The sequence below is a fragment of the Pithys albifrons genome, chromosome 3 (assembly GCF_047495875.1).
Source record: "Pithys albifrons albifrons isolate INPA30051 chromosome 3, PitAlb_v1, whole genome shotgun sequence".
In the NCBI taxonomy this organism is placed as follows: Eukaryota; Metazoa; Chordata; class Aves; order Passeriformes; family Thamnophilidae; genus Pithys; species Pithys albifrons.
The window spans coordinates 57,001,599-57,026,723 of NC_092460.1; the positions used below are offsets into that span (position 1 = coordinate 57,001,599).

The following is a 25,125-nucleotide window of genomic DNA, read 5'->3' on the forward strand; positions in this document are numbered from 1 at the left end:
AGAAAACAGAATGCAGACCTTTGTAAATGTTTTTCTGGGATTTTTTATCTGTGAGTCTCTTGGAGCTGCACCTATCCCTGATACCATAATTTATGATTCTGAGTTTTATGACATACCACTTGAAGAGCTGCCTGACCCATTCATGTATGATGAAAACAAGCAGTTTGACCAAGTAGAGGTAATTAGAACTTGATTTATTCTGCCTTTGCACAGTGCACAAATGCAGAGGCAACTAATCAGTTTTTGCTGGACATGAAAACAGTTATCAGACAAATCTGCTTATGTGGTTTCTATTGCCTTTGCAGTTCATTCGCTTTTTTCTCTCTAATCTACAAACACAGTCAAAATATATCTTGATCTTTTGTTGGGTTTTTTTGTGGCAATCTTTGAGAATAGGTGAAAGGCATGATGCTTTCTTTCCTCGTGTCTCTATGCTTTGCCACAAATTCTGTTCAAGATTATCATGATTTATCTATCTGGATGACACACAGATGTAGCTGAGGCACAATACCCAGAATTTCCCATTAAATGAGGTTGTAAAATGCTGTTTCATTAGGTTATTTACTACTGTAGCAGATATGCTCAATATAAGAATTTCAGGTTATAAATGCTGATGTCTTCTGTTAGGAAAGCGGGCAGAAGGAAGGAAAAAGAATGGGAAAGCACTTGAATTTAAAAACAGGAAAGTAAGAAGAATTCTAAAGAAAAACTGTTGAAATGAGTTAGTAAGATGTGTTGCTTCTACAAGCAAGGGACTCATTGACTTAAATGCTTCCTTCCCCTCCTACAGGCCTTTATTTCTCTACAATTACTAAAATGCTACATTAATTTTATTCTCACTGCAGATTAGACATGGACACAACTTCCCTGAAGGCAATATATGCACTCTCTGATTCAGGATTGAGTATGATAGAAGTTGAGTGAAAAATATTATATTTAAATAATAATATGGTCTTTTCATTTTTATACATTTTTAGTACTTTTCACATAACAATACATAATTCATGAAAATACATTCCTTTGAAAGATTCATGATTACAGCAGGAGGGACAGATACTCTTTCATCAATGGGAGACTGAAATTGGATAGCAGATTTGAAATCAAAGAACAGAGACAATGTAAGAAAAAAATATATCCCAAAACTGGAGAACTGAAGAGATAAAAATAATCTCAAAGCTTGCACTATGATCAGAGCCTTAGAGTTTGCAGGAAATAAATTTTCAATCTAAGAAGGACCGGGAAGAACTTTGCTGTAAAGAAAATACTTTACCTTTGGCCTGCTTGCCTGGTGCCACCCAGAATCCAAGCTCTTTACTTACTCGCGCTTGAGGTCTCTTCCTTCATATACTCACCACCAATTTTAGTTGCTGTGCTCTATTAGCCATTGACTAATAAGTCAAAGTTTCTGTCTCTCGCTTAAAAAAATGAAACGTTTTTCATTCCTACAGAAACTACTTCCTTCTCAGAAATGGAAGAGGCTGTTTTCCATATGCCTCACCACTGAGGTTTTTCTCATTCAAACAGTAGATTTCTAAGTAATGGTATATGGAACTCTCCTGTGCTGTGCTTTCATTGTGAGGTCCTATGACACTAAAGCATGGGGTGCCCTTTTCCAAGTTTCTGAGTAAAGAATAGAGACAAGGCAAGGCTTCTGTGTTCTTTTCCACCTTTAATGAAATTCAGGATGATCAAAATTGCACCCAACAAGAAAAGATAAATGAGGTCCTATCACAGGTTGCATTTTTTTTAAGAAAACATAGAATAGGTAGAGTCGAGAAAGACCATATTGTCTGCTTTTCCAGAGCAGGATTATCTCCCATTACTGAGCTTTTCAAACAGCCTTCTTAAAATTCATCAGGTGAAGGTCATCCGTCATAGCAGTTGAGCAGAATTTTACTTTGCATATGGATGGACCTCCCTGTGAGAAACTTCTTTTCCTACATGTTTAGCCAAAGTCTTTTTTATTTTGGCTTGCATTCCTCACACCATATACCACCCAAGATAAACCTAAACATTCCTAATACCCTATATCCCAGGAGAGATGAGCGGTCAGTTCTGTAGAAATCAAGTAGCTTTTATAGAAGTATCAGTGCACTATTTGATAGTGCATTTCACTCTTGGAAATTATATTTTAGTCACTGAGTATTATTGATTTCACTAAGGTTTTAAACAGAATATATTTGAATTCTTGATCATGGTTATGACTTTCCTGCTACAATCTTGTTATCATAAAGATGTGAACTACACAAGTGGTTCTATGTGTAAGATTCAATATTTATGTAAGGTCACAGGCTAGTTTTTATTATGCATAGCTTACATGATGAGCAATACCACAGAGACACAGAAAAACAGCAGGCCTTCAATAGATCTAGCCTGTGTACAGTAACTCTTTAAGCCCTGCATTTCCTTTTAGAGAGCACTGAATCGTGTCTTTAGACTTCTGAAATAGTGGAGAAAAAAAATCTAAAAGAGCATTTTCTGTTGTTGCAGTCTTAAATTTAAGATTTTTAAATTCATTTAAGTGCAAATAGAAATGTTTCTGTTTAACACATTTTAGACTCTTTGGCAAAATGCAAACTGTACTGAGGTTGAATGTCCAACTGATTTTAAGCAGCTCCAGGAGACTGACCAGTCCTGGGACTTCAGATGTGTTAGGTGTGCTGCCGCTGTTAATTTCAATGTGAATTAAGTACCTCTGCCTCTTAACGAGTTAAGCTTAAGCTCCTATGTAGTATGTCCTTCCCAGAATATTACCATTAGGTACTATAACTGCTCATTCAATGTATAACCACAAAAATGAGGAAAGGGGGGGATTTTTTCCAATCATTCTATGTGGCTAAAATTAGGCTTTATATCTCAAGACCATCCTCCAAGACAAGTATGTATCATTCTCTTGGGATATCTGTTTAGGTGGGTTGACTTTGCCTGGCTGCCCCATCAACATCAGTATGCTTTCTTACTCCCCCTTCTCAGAGAGAGAGGGGAAGAAATTAAGATTAAAATCTCGGGAGTTGACATATACACAGCTTAATGCAGAAAAGCAAATGTTGCCTGCAGCAGCAAAGGGAAAAAGAAAGATTTATTCTCTACTTCCCATCAACAGGTAATGTCCAAATACTTCCAGGGACACAGGGCTTGACTATGCCTAGCGGTTGATTCTGAAGACAAACATAATAATAAAAGCCAATCCCCTGCCCTTGCTGCCTCCTTTCTCTTAGCTTTTATTGCTGAGCAGATGTCATATGTAATATCCCTTTGCTCTGCTGGGGTCAGCTCTCCTGGCTGTGCCCACTCCTGAGTTCTTAATCATCCCTGGCCTACTGGTGAAGGGGTAATGTCGGAGAGACAGCCTTGGTGCTATGCCAGCACTGCTCAGCAGTAGCCAAAACACTGGTGTGTTATCAACACCTTTGTACCTACCAACACAAAGCACAGCACTACGAGAGATGTCTTGGGGAAAATTAACTCCATCCCAGCCTGACCCCATAACCCCATAACCTTCCTCCAATAACTTTCAATGAACCCTAGGGACCTGTCTCAGGCTTAGTACTAAAATTTCATCTTAATATAGTTGATCAAAAGTGACTGAGTCCAAGTTCATGACTTCTTTGTTATTTCTTATACTCTGGATGTATTTTGTCTTGTGAAGCATGTGTACGCACGTGTTTACACACACATGCTTCATTGACTTACAAATATTTTTTTGAAAACATTTTGTCTAGATAAAGGCTGTTAATATTTTTCTACTTGAAGTGTATTTTTCTCATAGATTTTAGAGTAACTTTAAGGTTTGGAAAAGTTAAAAAAATGTATACATCAAGTATTTTTAATGCAAATATTTTTAATGCAAAAAGTAATTATAGCTGTAAATTACTTAAAGAATTGCATTGAATCCTTAACCAAAGCTCTGCATCATCATGTATTAGGTGGGTCAAATTGAGACTATAAAATCTGTTGTCTCCAAGGTCCACAGTTAGTAAAGACATGGAAGATCTAGCCAAAGCTTTGCATTCAAAGGGAAATTGTTACTGGATAAACCTTTAGTAATATATCACCCAAAAATAAAATGTGTATAGAGACATTACAGAGAGCAGTATAAATTCTTTCACAGACAGTGGCTAAAAAAAGGCAATGTAAAAGAAAAGTTAATCAGCAAGCAAGGAATTCCAAGGTGCTAAAGGAGAAAGATACTGCTAAAGAATGCCACTGTAAGTGTATAAGGTTTGTGTTGGACTTCTCTTCTGAAACTGACAGTAACAACAGTATAAACATTAGCTGCTATATCTTCCCTTTTCTTCACACTAAGTTCATGAGTATTTTCAATTAGTATTTCACTTATCATAGAGTCTAGAGGCCTCAGGCTAGACTGGGTCTCCATTGTCCCAATGAACCTGCAAACATATACAAAGACAGATTTCCTTGTTCAAAATGGATAGGATCAAATCAGACTCTCAAATGCATTCTTGAGTAAGTTTCTCACTTTTTTCCCTCTTGCCTGGAAACTGTGAGAAAATCAAATTGTAGAGAGAGATTCTTATGTAAATCACTACTAATGTCTAATAAAATCACACTGAAATTTTACTACAATGCCTGTTAAGCATAATCAGTGAATTTTCCTTTAGGTAGGAAAAGCTGTTAGAAAAATAACTGAAAATATAGGAGCATTGAAAAACTTTTTTCTTTGCTAACATAGGCTATCAGTGAGGCTCAGAAGCAAGGGAGCACTTAATTAACAGTGGGTATTCTAGCACTGAATAAACAGCAAAACAAGAGATGTTGGTCTGAGTGTGTGTACACAAAAGAGGTGAGCTTAAAGTATGACCCACAAATAATCAGAAAGCACTGTGAAAGCCTAATATTTGATGCTGCATTAGCTTGTTGAATCTGAATCAAACTGATAATGGGACATTAGGGTGCCCACGCAAGGCTCAGAACTTGAGTTACACAAACACACTTATAGGTGTGCCCACACACACACAAACCACATCTGCTGTTGCCATAACACATACAAAATGAGCCATACTTGTACAAGAACTCTCTCTTGCCATTCTACAGAGTTGAGAGAGGCTTACACTGCTCTTTCTATCTTTGTGGGAGGTATCTTATTAAATAAGAGCCTTCAAGGTGGATGTACAATGACTTTTCGGAGCATGCTATATAAATTTTTAAAATACTTCTTAATTGGTATGAGTAATGAAGAAGTCAGATAGTTACATGGTTAATAAGAGACTTAAATTGATAATTTGAAACTTTATCCCCAAATAGGAAATTTTCTGCTTTTTCAGGCAGACTGTAACTACAGCTCTGAATATTCACTTGACTGTTCATAACTGATTCCATTTGCTTTTGTACAGATGTCTTCACAAAAGGTGAACATTTCTTCGGATTAAAAAGTCATCATGAAATACCTGAGTGATGGTTTAACTACTTTGTGATATAGTAAAAGCAAATACGGCAAGACAAAACAAAACAAAACAAAACAAAAAAACAAAGACAAAAAGGAACCATTTGAAACAGCATATTCATCCCTAGGTTCTAATATAACCCGCTTAGTTATCTGAAATGTTCTTCAAGACTAAGTGCACTGGCTAAGATTCTTAAACAACTAAAATTGATACTAAGCATGCCACTAATTACCACCACCTTAGATGAACACAGTAACTTTGTTCTTACCTCACACTGGATGAGATTCTGTAAGCAGTTATCCTGGTCCAAAATGACCTGAATTGGTACATCTGGAGCTCATTGCTTAAGAATAATTACAATATTTGAAATACCTGTGAAAGAGGAGACAGCTGAAACTCCAGTGAGCTTACACAGACCTTTTACAGTAGATGCTTGCTACTTTGATTTCTCTGGTCTCTTCTTTTTCCCCCTCCAGACCTCCAGTTTTGTACCTTCTTTTACTGATGTGAGCTATGAAAAAAAGATGTAGATATTTTAGAAAATTATTCCAAATTCCTAGATTGTACCCATGGCTATTTTTGGGAGGTTTTTCTGAACATTGAAGTTAAATAACATGTACATTTCTGCCCCATTTAAAGGTCATTTAAGATAAGAACAACTTTAGAGCCAATCAAGACACAGTCCAGAGTATAGTTTGGTACACAGCTCAAAGGGTGAAGTGGTATGGTTCAGCTCTGAGTAATTTCTATCTTTGTTCATGGTTAGTGATTATCTAATGCATGTGAAAATCAAAGTTCCTGTACCCTGACAACATTGCAGCACAGATGACTCCTCAGAGAAGACCCTTCATCCTAGCACCAGCAGACAGGAAATAGGTTGTAGAATACAATATATATTCTTTCTTTCCACATGAGCCATCAGGAAATCATATTCCCAATGAGTAAAAGGAGGCAATGAGCAATGACCTACCATAAGATTAATGGATGCTGAAATATTCAAGATTCTGAGGAAAAAGACTATCCCATAACAGCTGGTGAAAATTAAAGGAGGTAAAAATCTGTCCAAATGCTAGTTTTCAGTCTGTCAAGAAGAATCCCCGAGGCACTAAAAGGACTCACAGTAGCTTCTGTCCCTTGTCTTTGGTATGGAACACAGGTGATTCTGGCTAGAACACTTGGGCATATACATTTAGGGATGTGGGAGTATGTGGGTGTAAATGTGCAAGTGTTTAAAATCTGAGAGACAGACTGTGAGTAGGTGAAATCAGTTTAACTGGAAACTTCACAAACAACTATCACCTTCCCCAAGACTTACTTACACTAATTTCTCCACACAACTTGTTTTTGTAGCTCTGTAATAAAAAAATGACAATTTATCTGAGTTGCATGATTTGCAGTACAAGTAATTATTGCATTGGCATGCAATGGCTAACAGATCTATGTCTTTTCAAGATAGAACAATAGGAGAAAAGAAGTCTTTAAATGTAAAACTCAGGCAGAAACAAGTATAAGCCACATTTGGAAAGGAAAACAAACTTCCTTGCCCATGGCAGAGGCATTGGAACTGATGATCTTTATGGTCCCTTCAACCCAAACCATTCTGTGACTCTATGAATAACCTCTACCACAATTAAACATTTGCTTGTAAGCCTTTAGTAGTTTTATAACAGCTGTGGGGAAACGAGTTTCTTTTGATGGGTCAGTGTGTGGAACAACTGTCCCCTCAAATTTATAATGCCTCTTTTTAGTTTAGAATTTCTGTGTTTTTTAATGTTTGGTTTTTTCAGTACAAGAATCACTGAAACAGAAAACACTTCAGATTCCCTTGTGATTTAAACTTATCACATGTACTACATCTACTTTGATCCTAAAGATGTAGACATAAACCAGAGAAAACATGTGCCAATGGAATTACACGACCTCAGAAGAAAAATGTGGCTTCTAATGGTTTCCAGTCTTGCCGTTTGCCTCTTTAAGTCTATTTATTTTCTGTATTTTATTACTCTACATAGATTATGGGGGTCCACAATCCTCATAGGTTACTCTTATCTACATTTTTGTTCTGTTCCAGTCTTACTGACTCCTAGCCTACAGGTATTCTTTCATGTTACTTTTTCTTCTCCTCCCTCCCCCCCCTCAGACTCCTGAGCCATTTTAAATCTTTCGTTTGTCTTTCCTCCTTTACAGTAAATAATAATAGATACCTAAAGACCCCATTGTGAAAGGAATATCTGTGGCCAGTGGCTGGAGCTGCTTTTCTGAATTTTTGTATCATGGCAAAACATGACTGTGAAAGGATGGTAGTATAGATTTCATGTCCAGCTTATGTATGGCAAGTTGGTAACTGGCTTTTACCAGTTGCATTTTATCACTTACTGATATGTTTTCATTGCTGTGTTCTTGACTTTCAGAACTTCCTGGTGTGAAACTGCCTTTAAATTGGCCATCCACACTAAGCAGTTTCATTTGAATAATGAATGCTGAATAAATGTAGGATGGGGAAAAATAAATACTCCATTCAATCTTAGGAAAGTTATTATTCTTTGGCATGCTCTGTGGCTAATACTCTGCACTGGTATTCTCTAAAACTCTTGATTGATTCTAAAGACAGAGTAAGGTAACTTAACCACATAATTAGATGGCTAAATACAGGTAATGTGGTACCTTTTCATTTTTTTCTTATGCCGTCTGTGAAATCTGTCTTGGAAGGCTGATTATTATTTGAAGACTTGAAATTACTGTCAAAGAGAAACATGCTTTATTTTATTTTCTACCCTGTTCTTCCTCATTTGTGATTTTTTCATAAGGAATATTACTTGAAGAAGCAAAGGAAATACAACTCCACCCCCCTCAACTGAACCCCTTCCAAAACCCCTGTGGAAAATAATGCCATTAAGTGATATATAATAATTTCTGTTTCAATTTTTATTTTACTAAAGTACATGTTGCCAAAAATAAACAAACATCTGGAAGATGAGGGATCACTCTGTACAGTGTGTAGTCCAAGAAACATCTTTGTCTTGTTACAGTCTTGCGTGATTTATCAAATATGTAAAAGATAGAACGCTGCATGGATCAGATGACCAATAATGGGAAACAGACTTTTACCTTTAGGTTACTGGTTCAAGTCCAAGCTATGTAAAGCAAGAAAATATTGCTCATGCTCTGCGTCTGGTATGCAATACACATATCAGTGAACTCCTACTCTGTTACCAATATAAAAATGGCAACATCATTAAGTTAACTGTAATAATTTTCATTTTTTTATGACAATCACAACTGGTGAATGAGACTGAAGAGATTATGCTAACTACTTGGAACAGTTTCCTTACCAGACTTAGTGCAATGGTGAGGAAACTACTGCGAGACTTTCAACTGTGCATTTATAAAACTAGGTAACATCTTGTAGTAAGAGAGAGATAACAGTCTAGAAAGAGAAGTACTAGAAGTTAATATCTCTGCTTTGGTACCCAATAGTTACAGTGATTGCTCAACCAAGAACCTTGGAAATCATAAAGTAAATCAAAATCTTTACATAGTAATTTCCATAAAGTATGTCCTCAAATATTCAGGGAGATGGTAGATGACCCAAATACCATAACAAGTGAAAATTATCTATAGTCTGAAGCCTATTTGCAAACTCTATTTTGAATAGACCCTTCTCCAAAATACTATTTTCAGTAGAACTGTCACAAAGTTGCATGTAAAGCCATTGACACGTCTCAAAGTCTCCAGATTTTATTCCAAAGTTCAGGAGAGGGACTATTACCTGATTTCCACAAAACTGGTGAAGTAGACTACACCATGTGAAAGAACTTTAGGGCAGTACTAACCTGGGTCAATAAAAGTCTGGAATGTATCTCTCCCTCTAGGCTTCCTCTATTCAGAGAACAGCTGTCCCATTTCCTTTGTTCCCAAAATCTTCTTTTGATTTGTCCCCAAGTCCATTTCTGGTTAAGCTGTCTACTGTCAGCGCTGCAGATGGGAACATTGTGTATTTGCATAAAACTACAAGATACATCCTTACTCTTACTTACACCAACTCAAGTTACTCAGTCATAGTTCATCTAAAGGTCATCTTGCTCACTTCATTTTCTTGCATTTTATAAAATTGTGACCCTGGTAACTGTATCAGGGCATATTTTTATCCATAAAGTCTAATTAGTAATCGTACCTATGGCTTATTGGAATACAACTAAAGAATATACAGAGAACCTCAATTGTACGTAGTCAAAATCTGAGCCAATGAGATTCAGAGTGCTTACTGTTTTTCATTGCTTCCATATTCTCTGTCTTCAGTGAAACTCACTGATGCAAAATATTTGAACCTCTGGCCATTATAGATTATTTCTGTGAAAAAAATTAGATGGTAGTTATTTAGATTTTCTCAGGCAGCCAATGATCATAACATTGAATACTGCTTGTAATGAATATATAGCTACACTTCAAGATCCAGAGAGTCTATAAGTGTGAGGTGTTTTGTTTGAAAAAATTTTCATAGATCATAGAATCAAGGAATGGTCTGGGTTGGAAGAGACCATCAAGGGTCCCATGGGCAAGGACACCTTTCACTAGACTAGGTAGCTCAAAGCCCCATCCAGCTGGTCCTTGAATACTTCCAGGGATGGGACATCCACAACTTCTATTGACAATCATTTCCAATGCCACACCATCCTCACAGTAAAGAATTTCTTCATAATATCTTAAATCTTCAGCTTCAACCCATTCCTCCTTGTCCTATCACTACATGTCCTTGTAAAAAGCCTCTCTCCATCTGTCTTGTAGACCTCCTGGAGGTACTGGAAAACTGCTGTAAGGTCTTCCTAAAGCCTTCTCTTCTGCAGGCTGAGCAACCCCAACTCTCTCAGCCTGCCTTCATCTTCTTGGCCCTCTGGACTTGCTGCCACAGGCCCATGTCCTTCTTGAGCTGGGGACCCCAGAGCAGGAACCAACACTCTTGGTGGGGTCTGATGAGAGCAGAGTAGAGGGTCAGAATCACCTCCTTGACCTCTTGGTCACATCCAAAATATATATACACATACAAAGAGATTCAAATAGGGATCAGAATTCAGCAAAATCTTTCCTCATGCTTGGGAAAAGATCTCAGAAGTGTTAGTTCCTTTCACTTGGGTAGTCCACATAGAAAATAAAATTTAAAAAATCCTAACCATTTGGCCAGTCTGGATGCAATTACTATTACTTGCCTTTTACAATTAGAATTTACAAACAGTATTGTGATTGATTTCAACAACTAGTTCTCTATGGATACGACAATAGCTCCAGGATGATCTCAAAGAAGGAGATGCTTGGTCAGGTGAAAGACTCAGTATTCAATAGTTTTGTAGTAGTGTTGTGCTAGAAAGCTGCAGTGGAGGAAAATCTTTATTGAAGCAGAATTTTACTATTTGTTGCCTCTGCACTTGGGATAATGATACTGTGCCAAGACTCCTGTATTTGGTCATGCCTTAGAAAAGGTAAGGAGTGTTAACTGCAGTGCAGAGGTGCAGCATTCACAGGGGTAGGTATATTACCTAAATTTTAAATAACCCCTCAGATGTGCAAAGCCCTATATAGGGACACTAATTCATTGTCTTGGATTTAAAGAATAAAGAGTGCATTTTCAAAAGAGGCCCTGCCATGGTCAAACAATATTATTACACATGGGGAAATGAAGATACAGTGGTAAAGTAACTTGCAAATGTCACACAACTAGAGTGGATTCTCAGTGTCGGGATGCTTACAGAAAACCACTCTTCCTCTTTGCAAACAGGCCCCTCTGCAACAAGCCTGGCAAGTCTGCAATACTCTTTTTATGAGAGGTGATACGATATAAGAAAATAGCTACATCTTAGTTCATATCCTGAAGTTTTCATGTAGCAAAGTCAACAGAATGTATCTTTAGAATTAAAGTTAACATGACAGATTTACTGATTTGACTAATTTTTTTGAGTGCAGGACAGAAAAATAAGATTTCTAGTTCCATCCAAGGTTCTTTCAACTTTTATAGGTCCTTTTTAAATCCAGATTTTATCTAGTATTTTTATATATATTAATTTTTCATACCACAGAAAAGAGCTACTGATGAATGAATCTAACCAGAGTCTTTCGGTATTCAGATCTAGAAAGAAAAAGTGACAAAAACACTGCCAACATATTTGCAAGTAGTATGTGAAGTCAGAGTTCAGAATTCTTCAATAATAAGATTTTTAAAGCATGGTAATGTTCTTAAAACAGAGCCAGTACAGCTATATAATATTTAGATTTATGCTGGTACAATTTAAAATTTAATGGTAAATGACTTGCAACTTTTGATGTTTCACAGCAAATTTTCATTTGTCACACACAATATATCAATTTTTATAAAAAATCTAGTTTACCTTTAAATAAATGTGGAAAATAATTTTGTTAGTATATATTCTCACTAATAAATTACATGCATGTGTGCATACAAAAAAACATTCAAAACGCTGAGATAAAAATAAGTAAGTATGTTGGATTTTCATGAATTGTTTATACATCATCAGAATTCATTAAAGTTGCTGGATAAAATGCAGCTCAAGCACTAAACTTCAGAAAATATGTGATCTCTAGTGGCAGAATATGAATAACTGGAAGAGAAACAGCTGCCAGTGGAAGTAAATAGTAATATTTCATCTTAATTTTTCCTAGGCAGATATTGCGACAGCACTACCTTCTATAATTCAAGAGAGATATTCTGCACCATTGACAGAAGAAACTGAGGATGAAGCATCAACACCAAAATTAATTGACGGGTCTTCAGCACAGGGATCTGGGGTTTTGGGAGCCCAGACTCAAGAGGGTTAGTGGGAAAGAGAATTGAGTTTTGTGTGTGCAGCTTTGTTATTTGCTTATGGATGTCTATCTTTTTTTACTGAAGAGGAAGTGCATAATTTCAGTGTTTCTGTTACTGAAGAAAGCTATAACATGCCTATCTTGAATGTTCTGAAGTCATATAGGTGCCTAGTCAAAATATTTCCATACTATTTCACTATGAAAACAACTGTGCCAATGAAGATTTACAATTTATAAATTTTCTGGTTGATAAATTCTAGCAGTACTTGAAGCTTTTTTTCCTTAGATTTCAATATAATTATCAACTGTCTTTATTTCATTATGATTTGTTACACGTTTTTTGCAACTGTATTCATACAAAGTATAATTAAAATGTAGAAGAATTTTTGACTATGAAAACTAGAAACTGTGAAACTTAAGGAAAGGGAGTTATTTAGAAATTTTGAGTGAAGACGATTTTCAGTTCTTCTGTCTAGAGTGAAATAAGAACTTTATACATCTTGCAGGGGAAATCTAATAGCAAAACATAATATGCCCTTCTTCCACACAAACTTTGCATTGCTAATAATTAGCATCTTCCAGAAGGGCCTCTAAACTCTTGTGGTTGAAGCTCATTTTGTTATCCATTGCTGTGATCAATCTTTGTGTTGTATGGTGATCAACATACAATGACAGGAAAATCCCACTTTTTGCTACACCTAACACTATAGCTGAGTGCCATAGAAGAAAAATTAAATGATTAAAAAATCCACCAAACAAACAAACTACAAAAGAAAACAACCAACCAGCAAAAACCAAAAAACCTCTAACCAAAACTCCAGAGGTCATACTTCCAAAATTGTGTGTTCAGTGAAATTAATGTCATAGTCATAATTTTATACATATTACAAGTAAGCCTTAACCAGGCAAAGAATACACTGAGTCAAAACAAATAAAAATGGAATGAGAGTTTCTCAGGAGATTTCAGAAAAAAAAAATAAAAAAAGGCCACATGCTTTTTTTTCAATTTTGACAACTGTAGGATGTTGCAAAACATCACGTAAGTATTATGTATGATGAATTCTGTCAAGATTTTCAAGCACTGGATGCAAATCAACTACTGCATCAACTAAAGACATGGATGGGAGGCTCAAGGCTGTAACATGTCAAATCAGATTGCTTTGCTTTGTGTCTTTTTTTTCAGCAACATGTTTTCCTGTCAGATTTGTTTCTGTTATTGGACCAGTACTGAATAGAGGACTGCAAGGTTCAGGAATATCAAGCCAAGTTCATTTTCATTCTGATATCTTTTTGAATCCTTCCCCTACTTCTATTCTTTTTCAGTGTACACCAGCCATAGGTGACCAATACCACTCCTCCAAGATAAAAAATAGGACAGAAGGGGAAACCCTCTTCCTGTATTATGTTGCAGTATTATGAAAAAATGTCAGCCACCCTTTTAACTCTATACTGATTTAGGCCTAGATTTTCTGGTGTGACAATTTATTTTTTTCCCCTGTATCAGGCTTGCTCCCTGTAGCCAATTTAAGCTGTCCTGTGGAGAAAGTTAAGGAAAGCATGACAAGAGTCTTATCTCTCCATAAAATGTTATTCCTGGATGTCCGCATAGAGATTCTCAAATAAAAAAAAGTATTCTGGTTACTCACTCTTTAATCTTGCCTGAAATGACACCTCAATTTGTAATAAATACAGATTATGAAGGTGCATCTGTCATGTAGCCACAACTTATCTGGAGAAAAAACTAATCTGCAGGAAAAATATTTTCATGCTCATGAATTATGCTACTGTTCGGTAAGTAACCAGAACAAATAACTAGCCATCTGCTACAAAGAGGAGAAAACATGAAACAGAAAAGTATTTCTGTGGGATTAAAAGTTGATAAACAGATATGCTGATTTATACCCATTATCAAAAAAAAATGTATTGAAAAAGTCCATGTCACATGTCTCACAAAATTTGAAATGTACCATCAAAAGAAACATCTGAATTCACAGTATTCATGCAAATTTATGATTGAGATGAAATGGCATCAATTTTTGTTTTGACAAACTTCTGGTGGTAACAAAATGTTTTGGTAACAGGGTCTCCAAGTTACCTTAACTCAGATTGATAGAGATTTTTCATGATTCTTAACTTCTGAATCAGAAAACGTAACTGAACAACATGCAAAGGAAACTGAGGTTCCTCTCCATAACTTGGTAGGAAAATACTAGTTTCCTACAAAATATTCAGAAGTACTATTTAGAGAACAAAACAGGAATCATAACAAGTTTCAGTCATCAGCTCTTATTCCTCTGTCTAGGTGGAAGTACACACTTGCGAGCTTAGGGGGAAATTGACCTTTGGCTGGTTGCTGTCACCAAATATACTATTGTTACAGTCTGAGAAAAACAGTATCAGAACAAATTAATTTTCCTTATAGTCATAGTGAGAAAAATAAATTAAAGAATTTAATCCCTTTGTCATTGTAATTATACGATGTGGTGATCAAAACAGAATGGGAGTGAACTTTACCATAGACAAAATCTAATCGTTATGTGTCTAGGTGAGAATTTCATTATAGTAATTTAAATGTAATTTTTGTATATTTCCTTTCTAACAAACTGTTTTCTTTTAAATTCCTTGGTAGGTCTTCCCACTTGCCTTTTGTGTACATGCCTAGGGACCACAGTCTACTGTGATGATCGTGAGCTTGATGCTGTTCCACCATTGCCTAAGAAAACAACACATTTCTATTCACGTTACAACAGAATCAGGAAGATCAGCAGAAATGACTTTGCTAACTTAAGTATGGATAGAAGTATTGTTGCAATTAGCTTTAATGTCTATTATTTCTGGCTCATACTAATCTAAAACACAGTGATACAATTTTTTATAATGGTTGATGATGGTAGAATTTTACATACAAATGCACATATGGAAAAGCAGTTTGCATCTTTGGAGCATAAAGGTCAATACTTTAAACACAGATTCTCTGTCAATTTTTGTAATTATTAGAAATAGCAACAATCATTGATCTTTTTGCTGTTATTTGCAATCATCTTTATAAAGGTAGGGAAAAAAACCCAAATGTTCAATTGAATTTGGTTTAGGTTTTTTTTTTTAAATTGGAAAGATTGCATGAGTGTACTTTTTAAAAAAGTTGGTATATCAAATTTCTTACATATAGGAAAATGTTAAAATAAAAAAACACGTGAAACAAGGTAGTACAGAATATGCTTATTTCCCTTTAAATATTATTTTTTCAAAAGATAGTAATTTAAAAGATTCCCAGAACACACAGAAATCTTTAAACTGTTAACTCTGAAGTTTTTCACCAGAAGATATATAATGAATGACACAGGAAGTTCTAAACAGGATGAGGAGATTTAGGTCACTTTCCTTAGGATAAGTCTTCAAATATGGATTATTGCATTACATACAGAGAACACTGTCATATAGTGGCCTAGGAATTAATATGACTCAAGACTATTCACCTGTAATTTAAATAACTCATTTGCCTTTTTCTTTTTTTTGAAATTTCATTAAACACATTCTTACATGTTTGTTTTACCTTATTTCTCTGCCAGACAACTTAAAGAGGATTGATTTGACTGCAAACTTTATATCAGAGATTCACAAGGATGCCTTCCAAAGATTGCCCCAGCTTCAAGAGCTGGTGCTGTGTGACAATAGGATAAGACAACTCCCTGAGTTACCATCTACCTTAACATTCCTTGATGTTAGTAAGAACAGACTTGGTCGCAAAGGAATACGTAATGAGGCATTTAAAGTAAGTCTGGGTTTGATGGGAAAAACTTTTCTTCCTCTCTCCAGAATGTGGTCAGAAGAGCAACCTGTCCTGGCAAGAGAGATGCTGCAGTCCCTTAACTGTTTTTGTTAACCTCCCCTGGACCTGCTCCAGGAGCTCCTTGTCTCTCTTGTACTGAGAAGCCTAGAACTGGATGCAGTACTCCAGATGCAGCCTCACTAGGGCTGAAAAAGGGCTGACTTGCTGGCAATGCTCTTCCTAATGCACACCATTGGCCTTCTTGGCCACAGTGACACACTGCTGGCTCATGGACAGCTTGTTGTCCACCAGGACCCCCCAGGTCCTTTTTCCTCCCGGTAGGTTGCTCCTCAGCCTGTGCTGGTGTGTGGAGTTATTCTTCAACAGGTGCAGGACACTGAATTTGCCTTTGTTGAATTTCAGATGGTTCATCTCTGCTGACCTTACCAACCTGTTGAGGTCCTTTAGAAGGGCTGCAAAACTCTCTTGGGCATTGGTCGCTCTTCCCAGCTTTGTGTTGTCAGTAAACTTGCTAAGGAGGCATCAGCCCCTTCATCAAAGTCATTGATGAATAAGTTAAACTATACTGGATCCAGTATTAAACCCTGGGGGACAGCCTTAGTGACAGGCCTCCCACTACACCCTATACCACTGATTATGACTCTTTGGGATCTGCCATTCAGTCAATTCTTAATCCACCTAACTATTCTGTCATCCAGTCTATACTTCCTGACTTTGCCTGTAAGTATGTTGTGACAGTGTTGAAAGCCTTACTGAAGTCAAGGTATATGATATCCAATGCTCTCCCCTCACCTATCCTGGTAGTTCCATTTTAAAATTCAGTCAGGTTGGATAAGCATGATTTGCCTTTAGGGAATCCATGCCGACTGCTCCTGATCACATTCTTGTCATCCACATGGTAGAGATGCCCTCTGCAGTGAGGTGCTTCATCACCTTTCCAGGGCTTGAGGTGAGGCTGATGGGCTTAATATGTCCCTGGATCTTCCTTGCCCTTTATGAAGATGAGTGTGACACTGGCTTACCTCCACTCCTGAGACACCTCTCCTGATCGCTATCATCTTTCAAAGATGATTGTGAGCAGCTATGGTAGCCACCAGCTCCCTTAGCCCTCTCATTCTTCCACTCAGTCAAGGGAGAAAATTTTCTACCTTTTGAAATGGAATGAGAAATGTATTTTTAGCTCAGGCATTTCTTATGCAGTTATTATTTGCTTGAACACCAAAACACTTCTGCAAAATTGAGTAAGCTTGTCACAAAAGAAAGGTAACAGACAGAACAGGAAGCCTTTCTACATAATGACCAAAAGAGGCAGTATTTTCTCATTAAAACATCGTAATTGAAATTACATCTCTAATAATTAAGTCTGTAGATATTTCATAAATATATTTTCCCTTAATTTTAATCCAAACATCCAATCTTTAACAGCAACATTATCAGCCTGTGCAAATCAAAGTTCACTACTGTCTTGGAATGTTTGCCTTTTCACCAGTATCATTCTGAAACAAAATATGCTACTACCCAGCAGTGCTCATTGCAGTGATAGATTTCAAACTTGCTAGAGATTTTCAAATATGGCCATCATTTCCCTCTGCCTTTTGCCTTTACCATATAGGATCTGAATGAACTGCAGCATCTTTACATCACTGACAATAACTTGGATCACATTCCTTTGCCACTCCCTGAAAGCCTCCAAGCTCTTCATCTTCAGGTAGGCTACAAAAGTAGTGGCTCTAATGTACTGGGCACAAATAGTAAGTAAAACTGGAAGGGGCAACTATTGCCGTGTAGTGTTTCTTCTGTTTATCCAAAAGTGTTCTTACTTGACTAAACAAGCTATGGGAAAGTTAAAATTAACTAGTGAATGCAGTCTTTCAAATAAGTATAATTTAGATCAGCTAATTTTTAGAATTTGTAATGCAATATTTTTCAAACATTAAATTCCAGCTGTATAATTAAAAGTCATGTTCCCAGCTGTCAAGAGCAACATTAGTCTAGTAGACTTCAATGACAGAAACCCCTCAAACTGCTCATTCAAATCTTCCAACAGGAATACTTTCAGACACTCAGAGAAGTAATTTTATTGACTGTACCTAAACTCAGTGCATTTCATTGTTTTAATAAAGGCAAATCCCAGTTAACATTTTTCAGCCAAATTTTTCCATTTGACTATGTTGGAACATAGTCATCATCTGTCCATCATCTTTCTGCTATCCTTCTGTTATGTATTTCCTTTTATCTAACACTTTCTTTCTGAATTTTTCTTTATTATGTTTTCCAGCCCTGCTTCATTCCCTTCATCTCCTCTTTTATCAGTGCACAGTTTAGATTATCAGATATTATTATATATTACATAATACAGAAAAACCTGTTTTAAAAAGCAACTGAATGTACCACATACAATTTAACCCCTATCTTTCAGTAAGTAAATCTATAGAATCTCTGCTTGTTAGCTGACTTCTTTCTTCACCTGTTTGTGTCTGTAAATTAAATATTCAATATGTGCTACAGAACCAAGTTAGTTAGATGGACTTATTCCACACCAATTTCTGACTAATAAAGGAATGGAGAAGGAAAAATAAATTTCTAACAGCCCTCACTTTAGGAGATGAACTTTTTAGTCCAAATTTCCTCATTGGTACTCTACCAATTCACTGTTGAAAATAGTTCACTTCAAAAGATCCTTGAATGTAAAGCATATAAGAGGAATTTAAATCAAAGGAATAAAACCTAAAGCATTAAATATTCACACCATATATACAGATGTAGAGTAAACTAATGTGAGAGTGTCTGTGGGAAAGAAATTTGTCACAGATCAAATTGCAGGTTTGTGGCTTTGCAGGCACATCAAGCTTTTAAGATGATAGTAGGTTTCTATGATTTTTGGACTGGCCCATGCTAGTTCAAATTTGTCTTAACAAGGCTTTTCAATATGATCTGGAAAACAAAATGCTCTATATTTCTATCAGGCCTCTCCTGCAAAGCCAACAAATTTCGCCCCTGCTTGGAAGATTTTTCTGTTGATGACCTGTTGCCACAACCTGGGCTCTTGAGTTCAAACAATTATCTATTTAGGCAGCAAAAATACATCCATAAATGGTTCTTCAAAGAGTTTTGAGTACCTATTCTGATAGCTGCTTTCTTTTTTTTTTTTTTTTTTTTTTTTAAGAACAACAACATTCAAGAGATGCATGAAGATACTTTCTGCAAAATGAGAGATTTTAGTTATGTACGTGGGGCTCTTGAAGATATCAGACTGGATGGTAATCCCATCAACCTGAGCAAAACACCTTATGCATATATGTGCCTACCCCGCTTACCAGTTGGTAACCTCATCTAAGCTTTGACAGTAGCCAATACTGTCACATGCTATAAGAAACTAAAGACAAACCATTAACTCACTGCTACACTAACCAAAATTATTTTTTCAAATCTTATTCATTTCGGAGATATTTCTGTTAATAATAAAATTAATTATTACTTTAAAAATATTATTAAATGCTAAAAGTCAAATCCATTATTTACCCAGCTGCAAGTTATTTTACAACATCAAGAAAAAAATATTTTACTACAAAAGCAATGTGACAATTTTTATCCTGAATTATTCAGATCTAATGAATGAATTCTAGAGAATTTTATATATTAAAGTCTAACTATTACATTGTAAATAAGGAAATAAAACTAGAATTTGTGCACACAATTGAATATTTATTGTTTTTTATTTTAATTAAATATTTTTCTTTCAGAGACACAGCCGTTTTTCTACTTCGTTCCTTAAAAGTTCCTTCCTTTTGGAAAAATACTAGCAATATTCTTAAATGCATGTGTTCTTAGAAAACAGAATCTTTCCTTGAATTAAGAATGAAATATAGAACTTAAACTTAGATTACTTCCACATAAACTTCATATTTACACTTTTGCAGCAATAATTTATCTTTCTAATGTTGATAAGGCCCAAAGCTGTAATCTTCGTCTTTGATAAACTTGGCTGTCTAATAAAAATCTCATGTCAAGTAGACAGTTTAAGAAATATTCAATTTTTATTCCGCATAGAAGGTGAACTCCCCCCTCCACCCCCGCCCCCACCCTCCACCCCCGCCCCCACCCTCCACCCCCCACCCCCCCCCCCTCCACCCCCGCCCCCACCCTCCACCCCCCACCCCCCCCCCCGTTCATATTAACATAGTGTCATAAAATTTTGCAGTTCAATACACTAATGACTGGAATTCAGAGACCAAAGTCACAACCACCTGGACCCCAATTTCCAATTATTTGAAACAATTCAATGAGCTTTTCTGCTTTACTGTTTAAGACCCTAATCAGTTAAAGACTAGAAAATACCCTCTTTGAATAGTCTGAATAACACTTCTCCTTTTGTGTGGGAGATTTAGTACAGTTTTCTAGGGAGAAAACCACTAGGAAAGATCCACTAGATACAACAAAGATACTCACTTATTCTGTTCTATGGTGACAAGCAGCAAAAACACCTGCATATCCTCAGTAATAAAGGCTCAATGAAAGACTGGGGAAAAATAATCAACCCAAATTTCTGTTGGGTCAGGCAATGGAAACTGTTCACAGAGACCTCACTCCTTCCCCTTATCACCATTTTCTAAAATGAACATACAGAGAAGGACCTCAGATAGACTAAAATCAAGGTTGATTGAGCTAGGAGGAAGGAGGTGAGGTGAAGTAGGGACAGAATATGGAGTGGTACGATGAATCAAGAGAGGTAGTAAACAGGGTTCAGAGTAGAGATAGATTATTCTTGTTCTCTATTGTCTTGCTAAAAGGCAGATGGAGAGCAGCAAAATTCCAAAGGTCTTAGATGTTTGATGCCTTTAGTTTTATGTTCAAGAGATTCTATCTTTTTCTTTCCATTTACACATCATCCGGCATGACATGTTCCCAGTAAAATACATGCTCTGTGAAAGATGAACATTCAAAGGTAGAGGGAGAAGTGAGGGAGCGCACTAAAGCCCCTTCCACAGTTGCTGTAGTAGGTTGAATCAGCCTTGGAGCTCTTGTACAGAGGTCAAGCCCCATGCCACAGTGACAGATTTGCTGCCCATACCACAACTGTTTCAGGGAAGATGCATTTGAGTTGGAGAGGGCAAACTTTGTTAATCACAATGAGCATGGTGCACCAAAAATATACAAAGAAACATGGGTGTCCAGATGTCTCGTCCCCAAGCATATTCTATGGTGCATACCTGCAATGTGGAGACTGTTTTGCAAACTAGTCTCAGACCAAGGACATAGAGGAAAAGGGTATATTGTAGATAAAAGTCAGCTACAGTGCTCCAGAAGTCAAGAAATACAGAATGGAATATAAACTCTCTAAACTCTGCCTTGAAAGAGACCTCCAAAACTACAGACCAGAGCTCCCTTCCTCATATAGTGGTCAACTGTATTAACTTACTGCAGACCAGTTGTGTAAAAATAGCCAGGGAGTTTACAGGTTTTGTGTATATATTTTTCTTTTTCATGTGTGTGTTTTCTCTTATAGCATGAGACTGTTATAAGAGGTAATACAGTTGATGCTCTTTCTGCTTCAGAAAACAGTACATGGGTTAGCACTAATAATAGCAAGGTTAGAAATCTGAGTCACGTATGGGCCAATCTGCTACTATTTTCTACCATTCCTGTCTGGACATATAGAAAGTCATCAAAGTGAACAGAACCGTGTCTCTTCAGGAGTAAGTTCTGCTAGTTGCTTTCTGCTGCGAAGTCAATACTCTTAGAAAAGTCCTGTTAGGGAATCACAAAAGTAAAGCCAGTGTTGATTTTAAAAGAAAAAAAAAAGTCTTTTTACATTTTGTAGACTGTTCAGTGCAGCAGTTGTATGCTTGACATCTTTTGAGAATGTCTGCTAGGACTGTCACAAGAAAAATTAATAACCTGTAAATGATTTCTTGGCTAAGGGCACAGAACTGTGATGGGAGAACATAATGTGTCTGAAACAGTGGAGCTATCTTACCCTTGAGATCTTCCCCATAAATCCTGCTAACTTAGGCTTTTGCAGCAATGTAGATATTTCAGCTGCTAGTTCTGGAGCTTGGAAATATACAGGGTTATCTCAGCAGCATAATCCATTGACCGCAAAAATATTCCTTCAGCCACAGGACCAGCCAGACTCAGCTTGGGAGGCGCATGGGAATCTCAACCATGTAATAATTTAAGTTAGGCAGAGTTGATGTTACATTTCTAGTTTCTATTAAAGATATCCAAAAGGAAATCCATGAGGACATACTGAAGAAAGGCTGAAGCTGTCAGTTTTCAACAAGGAGAGAAGTAATGACATCAAATCAAATCAAACTAATAATTGTGAGTATTAAGTTACTTTTGCATGTCTAAAAGAATTTTTTTTGTAGCATTGAAAATGAAGTGGCAATGCATTTTTGAAGAAATTGCATCTGCTTAGTCAGTATGTGTCTCCAGTAAACACTCAAAATTGTTCACAGATAAGGGAGCAGTATTAGCTAAATGGGATATAAAGAAATCTTCGATTTGAGAAGGTCCCCAAAGTGCTACAATCTGACCAGGAGATAAAGAATGACTACAGACTCTGCTATGGGTAAGGTGGTAAGACAGACAAAACTTTCTAAAATTGACTACAGACTCTGTTATGGGTAACATGGTAAAACAGACAAAACTTTCTAAAATGTCATCATGGTTAATGAAAGCATCAGACTGCCACTACATACATGGATTTGGGGATCACAAACCGTGCCTAGGATAATAGCTAGGGTGACCTTGATTAAGAAAAGACTGTGAACCTTCCTCTTTATCTTTTTTTTTTCCTCTGTGGAGCTAAGATTTGAAACTGTCAATATTTGTAACTCAAAACTGTAGCTATGTCTAGAAAGAAAAGGCTAGGACAGCTTTTGCTGTACTAATGTACAGCATTAGTTAATCATTTTATGGACCACTACTGCCATCGTGTGTTGATGAATAGTGACACCTGATACCATACCAAGCCCTAACAGTACGGGTAGATGTGACTTATCTCTATTTGTTAAACCTAATCTTCTGCACATTTTCTTCCTTTTATCTCTAATGAAGGCTGAAGGAATGGAAAACTCTTTCAAGATAAAATCAAAGGAACATTCCGTGGATTTTTTTGTTTTGGTTGGGGGGGGGGGGGGGTGTGTGATTTTGTTTGGTTCTGGGTTATTTTTGTTTGTTTGTTAGGTTTGGGTTGGGTTGGGTTTTGTTTCTTTTATCAACTTAGGAAATAAAAAAAACCTCATAGTCTTGAAAAATTCTTCTAATTTTTTATTTAAATAAGTAGACTATAAATGCCATCAAAACAATTTACGTCTCAGGGCGTGATACCATGCAGATGCTCTAATAAATATGAAAATTCAGAGTCCTTGATGATCTTTTTCAGCAGAAGACAGTCAGAGATTTTGGTCTAAATATACATCACTTATTGTGAAACCACACTCCTGATCTGACAGTATCAGTGTATGGAGAGGGAGTCTAAAACAATAAACACCCACTTCTTCCCAGCTACACAAGCTGTGCAAACTTCTAGAGACAAGCACAGCCGCCAAAGTCTCACCCTTGTCTTTGTGTGGTGAGAATGAGGACACATCTTCAATTTAGCTGTTCTCTTCAAAGCTTTTTCTCTCACTGTAGAAAACAAATATATTTACTTTGTTTATTTATTCCAATCCCTGGAAGTGTTCAAGGCCGGGTTTGGTGGGGCTTTTCAGCAGCCTGATCTAGTGGAAGGTGTCCCTGCAGGAGGGGTGCAACTACATGATTTTTAGGGTCTCTTCCCACCCAAACCATTCTGTGATTCTATGATTCTTTGATTTAGTAGTTTTTATTCTGTACCACAAAAAGCCAACAGGAGGGATGCTGCAAATAGCACCTGGTATTATGTAAACATACCATGTACAGAAAATTAATCCTGAGATAGACCTGCTATCTATCCACCTTCCTCACTAAAAATGCAGGAATTAATCTCAACTGTTGATACAAAGGGCTGGATGCAAGATGTTGAATCAGGAGGGCACAAAGCCGTTTTGAAGCTGCTGACCCTCTGTGCCAGCCTGTGCCACCCGCTCCGCATCCCCGTTCCCGCCGTGCCCCCCGCGGAGCTGACGGCGCGAGGCGCGGCCTGGCGCGCGCAGGGCCGCGCGGAGGGCACCCCCTGCTGGCCGGTGGGCGTGCCCCTGTTACTGCCGCCATGGCGCCGCCGCGCGCCGCGGGCTTCGCTGGGCCGGGTGGCAGAGTACTCTGTCCCTGTGCCCCCACACGAAGCGCCTTTGTGGGGTGGCAGGGTGTCACTATGGAGAGGGCAAGGTACCAGCCTCCCGCGCAAGCCTCCCAGCTAAGCATCCACCAGGGACGCAGGGACGCTGCCAGCGCCGCAGGGCCAGGCCTCGGCCGAAGGGCAACCCCCCCCCAGCACAGTGGCCCCCGCACGCCGCTGGCTGCGGACACTCCTGGGCAGCACAGGAGGGCACAGCGTGGGGAGGGCAGGGACAAGAGGCAAAGCCCGTGGCAGCAAGCGCAGGCAGACCACATGCTCCTCATGATTCGGCGCAGCAGCGGGGGTAGCAGGCGCAGAAGAAAACACAAGAAATGGGAGCACAGGGGCAGAAGTCACCTTAACAGAGACAATGAGCAACGGCAACAGGGGAGAGAGAAGGACCTCATGGAGCAGAGTCCCAGTGCATCTTCCTCAAATGGCTGTGAGAGACAGGGTGGCCAGTGCAGGGGTCCGGTGCACAGGCCGTGGCAGAAGCAGCCTGGGAAGGCAGACTGGAGAAGTGACGATTGGAGGAGGAATTGGAAACAACAACCACAATGCACTGAGCCCATCCACCAAGACAGGGCCACTGGGCAGAGCCACAGTTGTCAAAAGAGAGCACTGTTCTGGAACGCAAAGGGCTGCTGGGTCCCAGCCTTGCAAGTGCCAGCAGCAACCTGGCAAGAGGCAAGAGCACGCCTCCGCCCCATGAACGTGGCAGGACACCGCCCGCCGGGGATGTGCGCACCCCACAACACCAGCCAGTACATCATGGACCAGCACAAGTAGGTGCACAGAGACAAAAAGAAAGCAGCAGTGGCTGTGTTTGGAGAAAGTGGTAACTGTAGCACTGC

The 25,125-nt window shown here is 37.8% G+C and overlaps 1 protein-coding gene across 1 annotated transcript; it reads left to right on the forward strand.

The window, feature by feature from the left end:
• Window positions 1-10: 10 nt before the first annotated feature.
• EPYC (epiphycan) lies at window positions 11-19,345 on the forward strand. The gene is made up of 6 exons (XM_071549940.1): window positions 11-178; window positions 12,075-12,225; window positions 14,848-15,006; window positions 15,788-15,990; window positions 17,621-17,716; window positions 19,175-19,345. The coding sequence occupies exons 1-6, from the start codon at window positions 11-13 to the stop codon at window positions 19,343-19,345; spliced, it is 948 nt and encodes a 315-aa protein (XP_071406041.1).
• The last annotated feature ends 5,780 nt before the right edge of the window (window positions 19,346-25,125 follow it).

Bases quoted from the DNA above. Each gene is read 5' to 3' on its own strand.
- EPYC (XM_071549940.1), top strand. From the start codon at position 11: ATGCAGACCTTTGTAAATGTTTTTCTGGGATTTTTTATCTGTGAGTCT. The intron at 179-12,074 runs GTAATTAGAACT...AATTTTTCCTAG, and splicing joins AGCAGTTTGACCAAGTAGAG to GCAGATATTGCGACAGCACT. The intron at 17,717-19,174 runs GTAGGCTACAAA...TTTTTTTTTAAG, and splicing joins TCCAAGCTCTTCATCTTCAG to AACAACAACATTCAAGAGAT.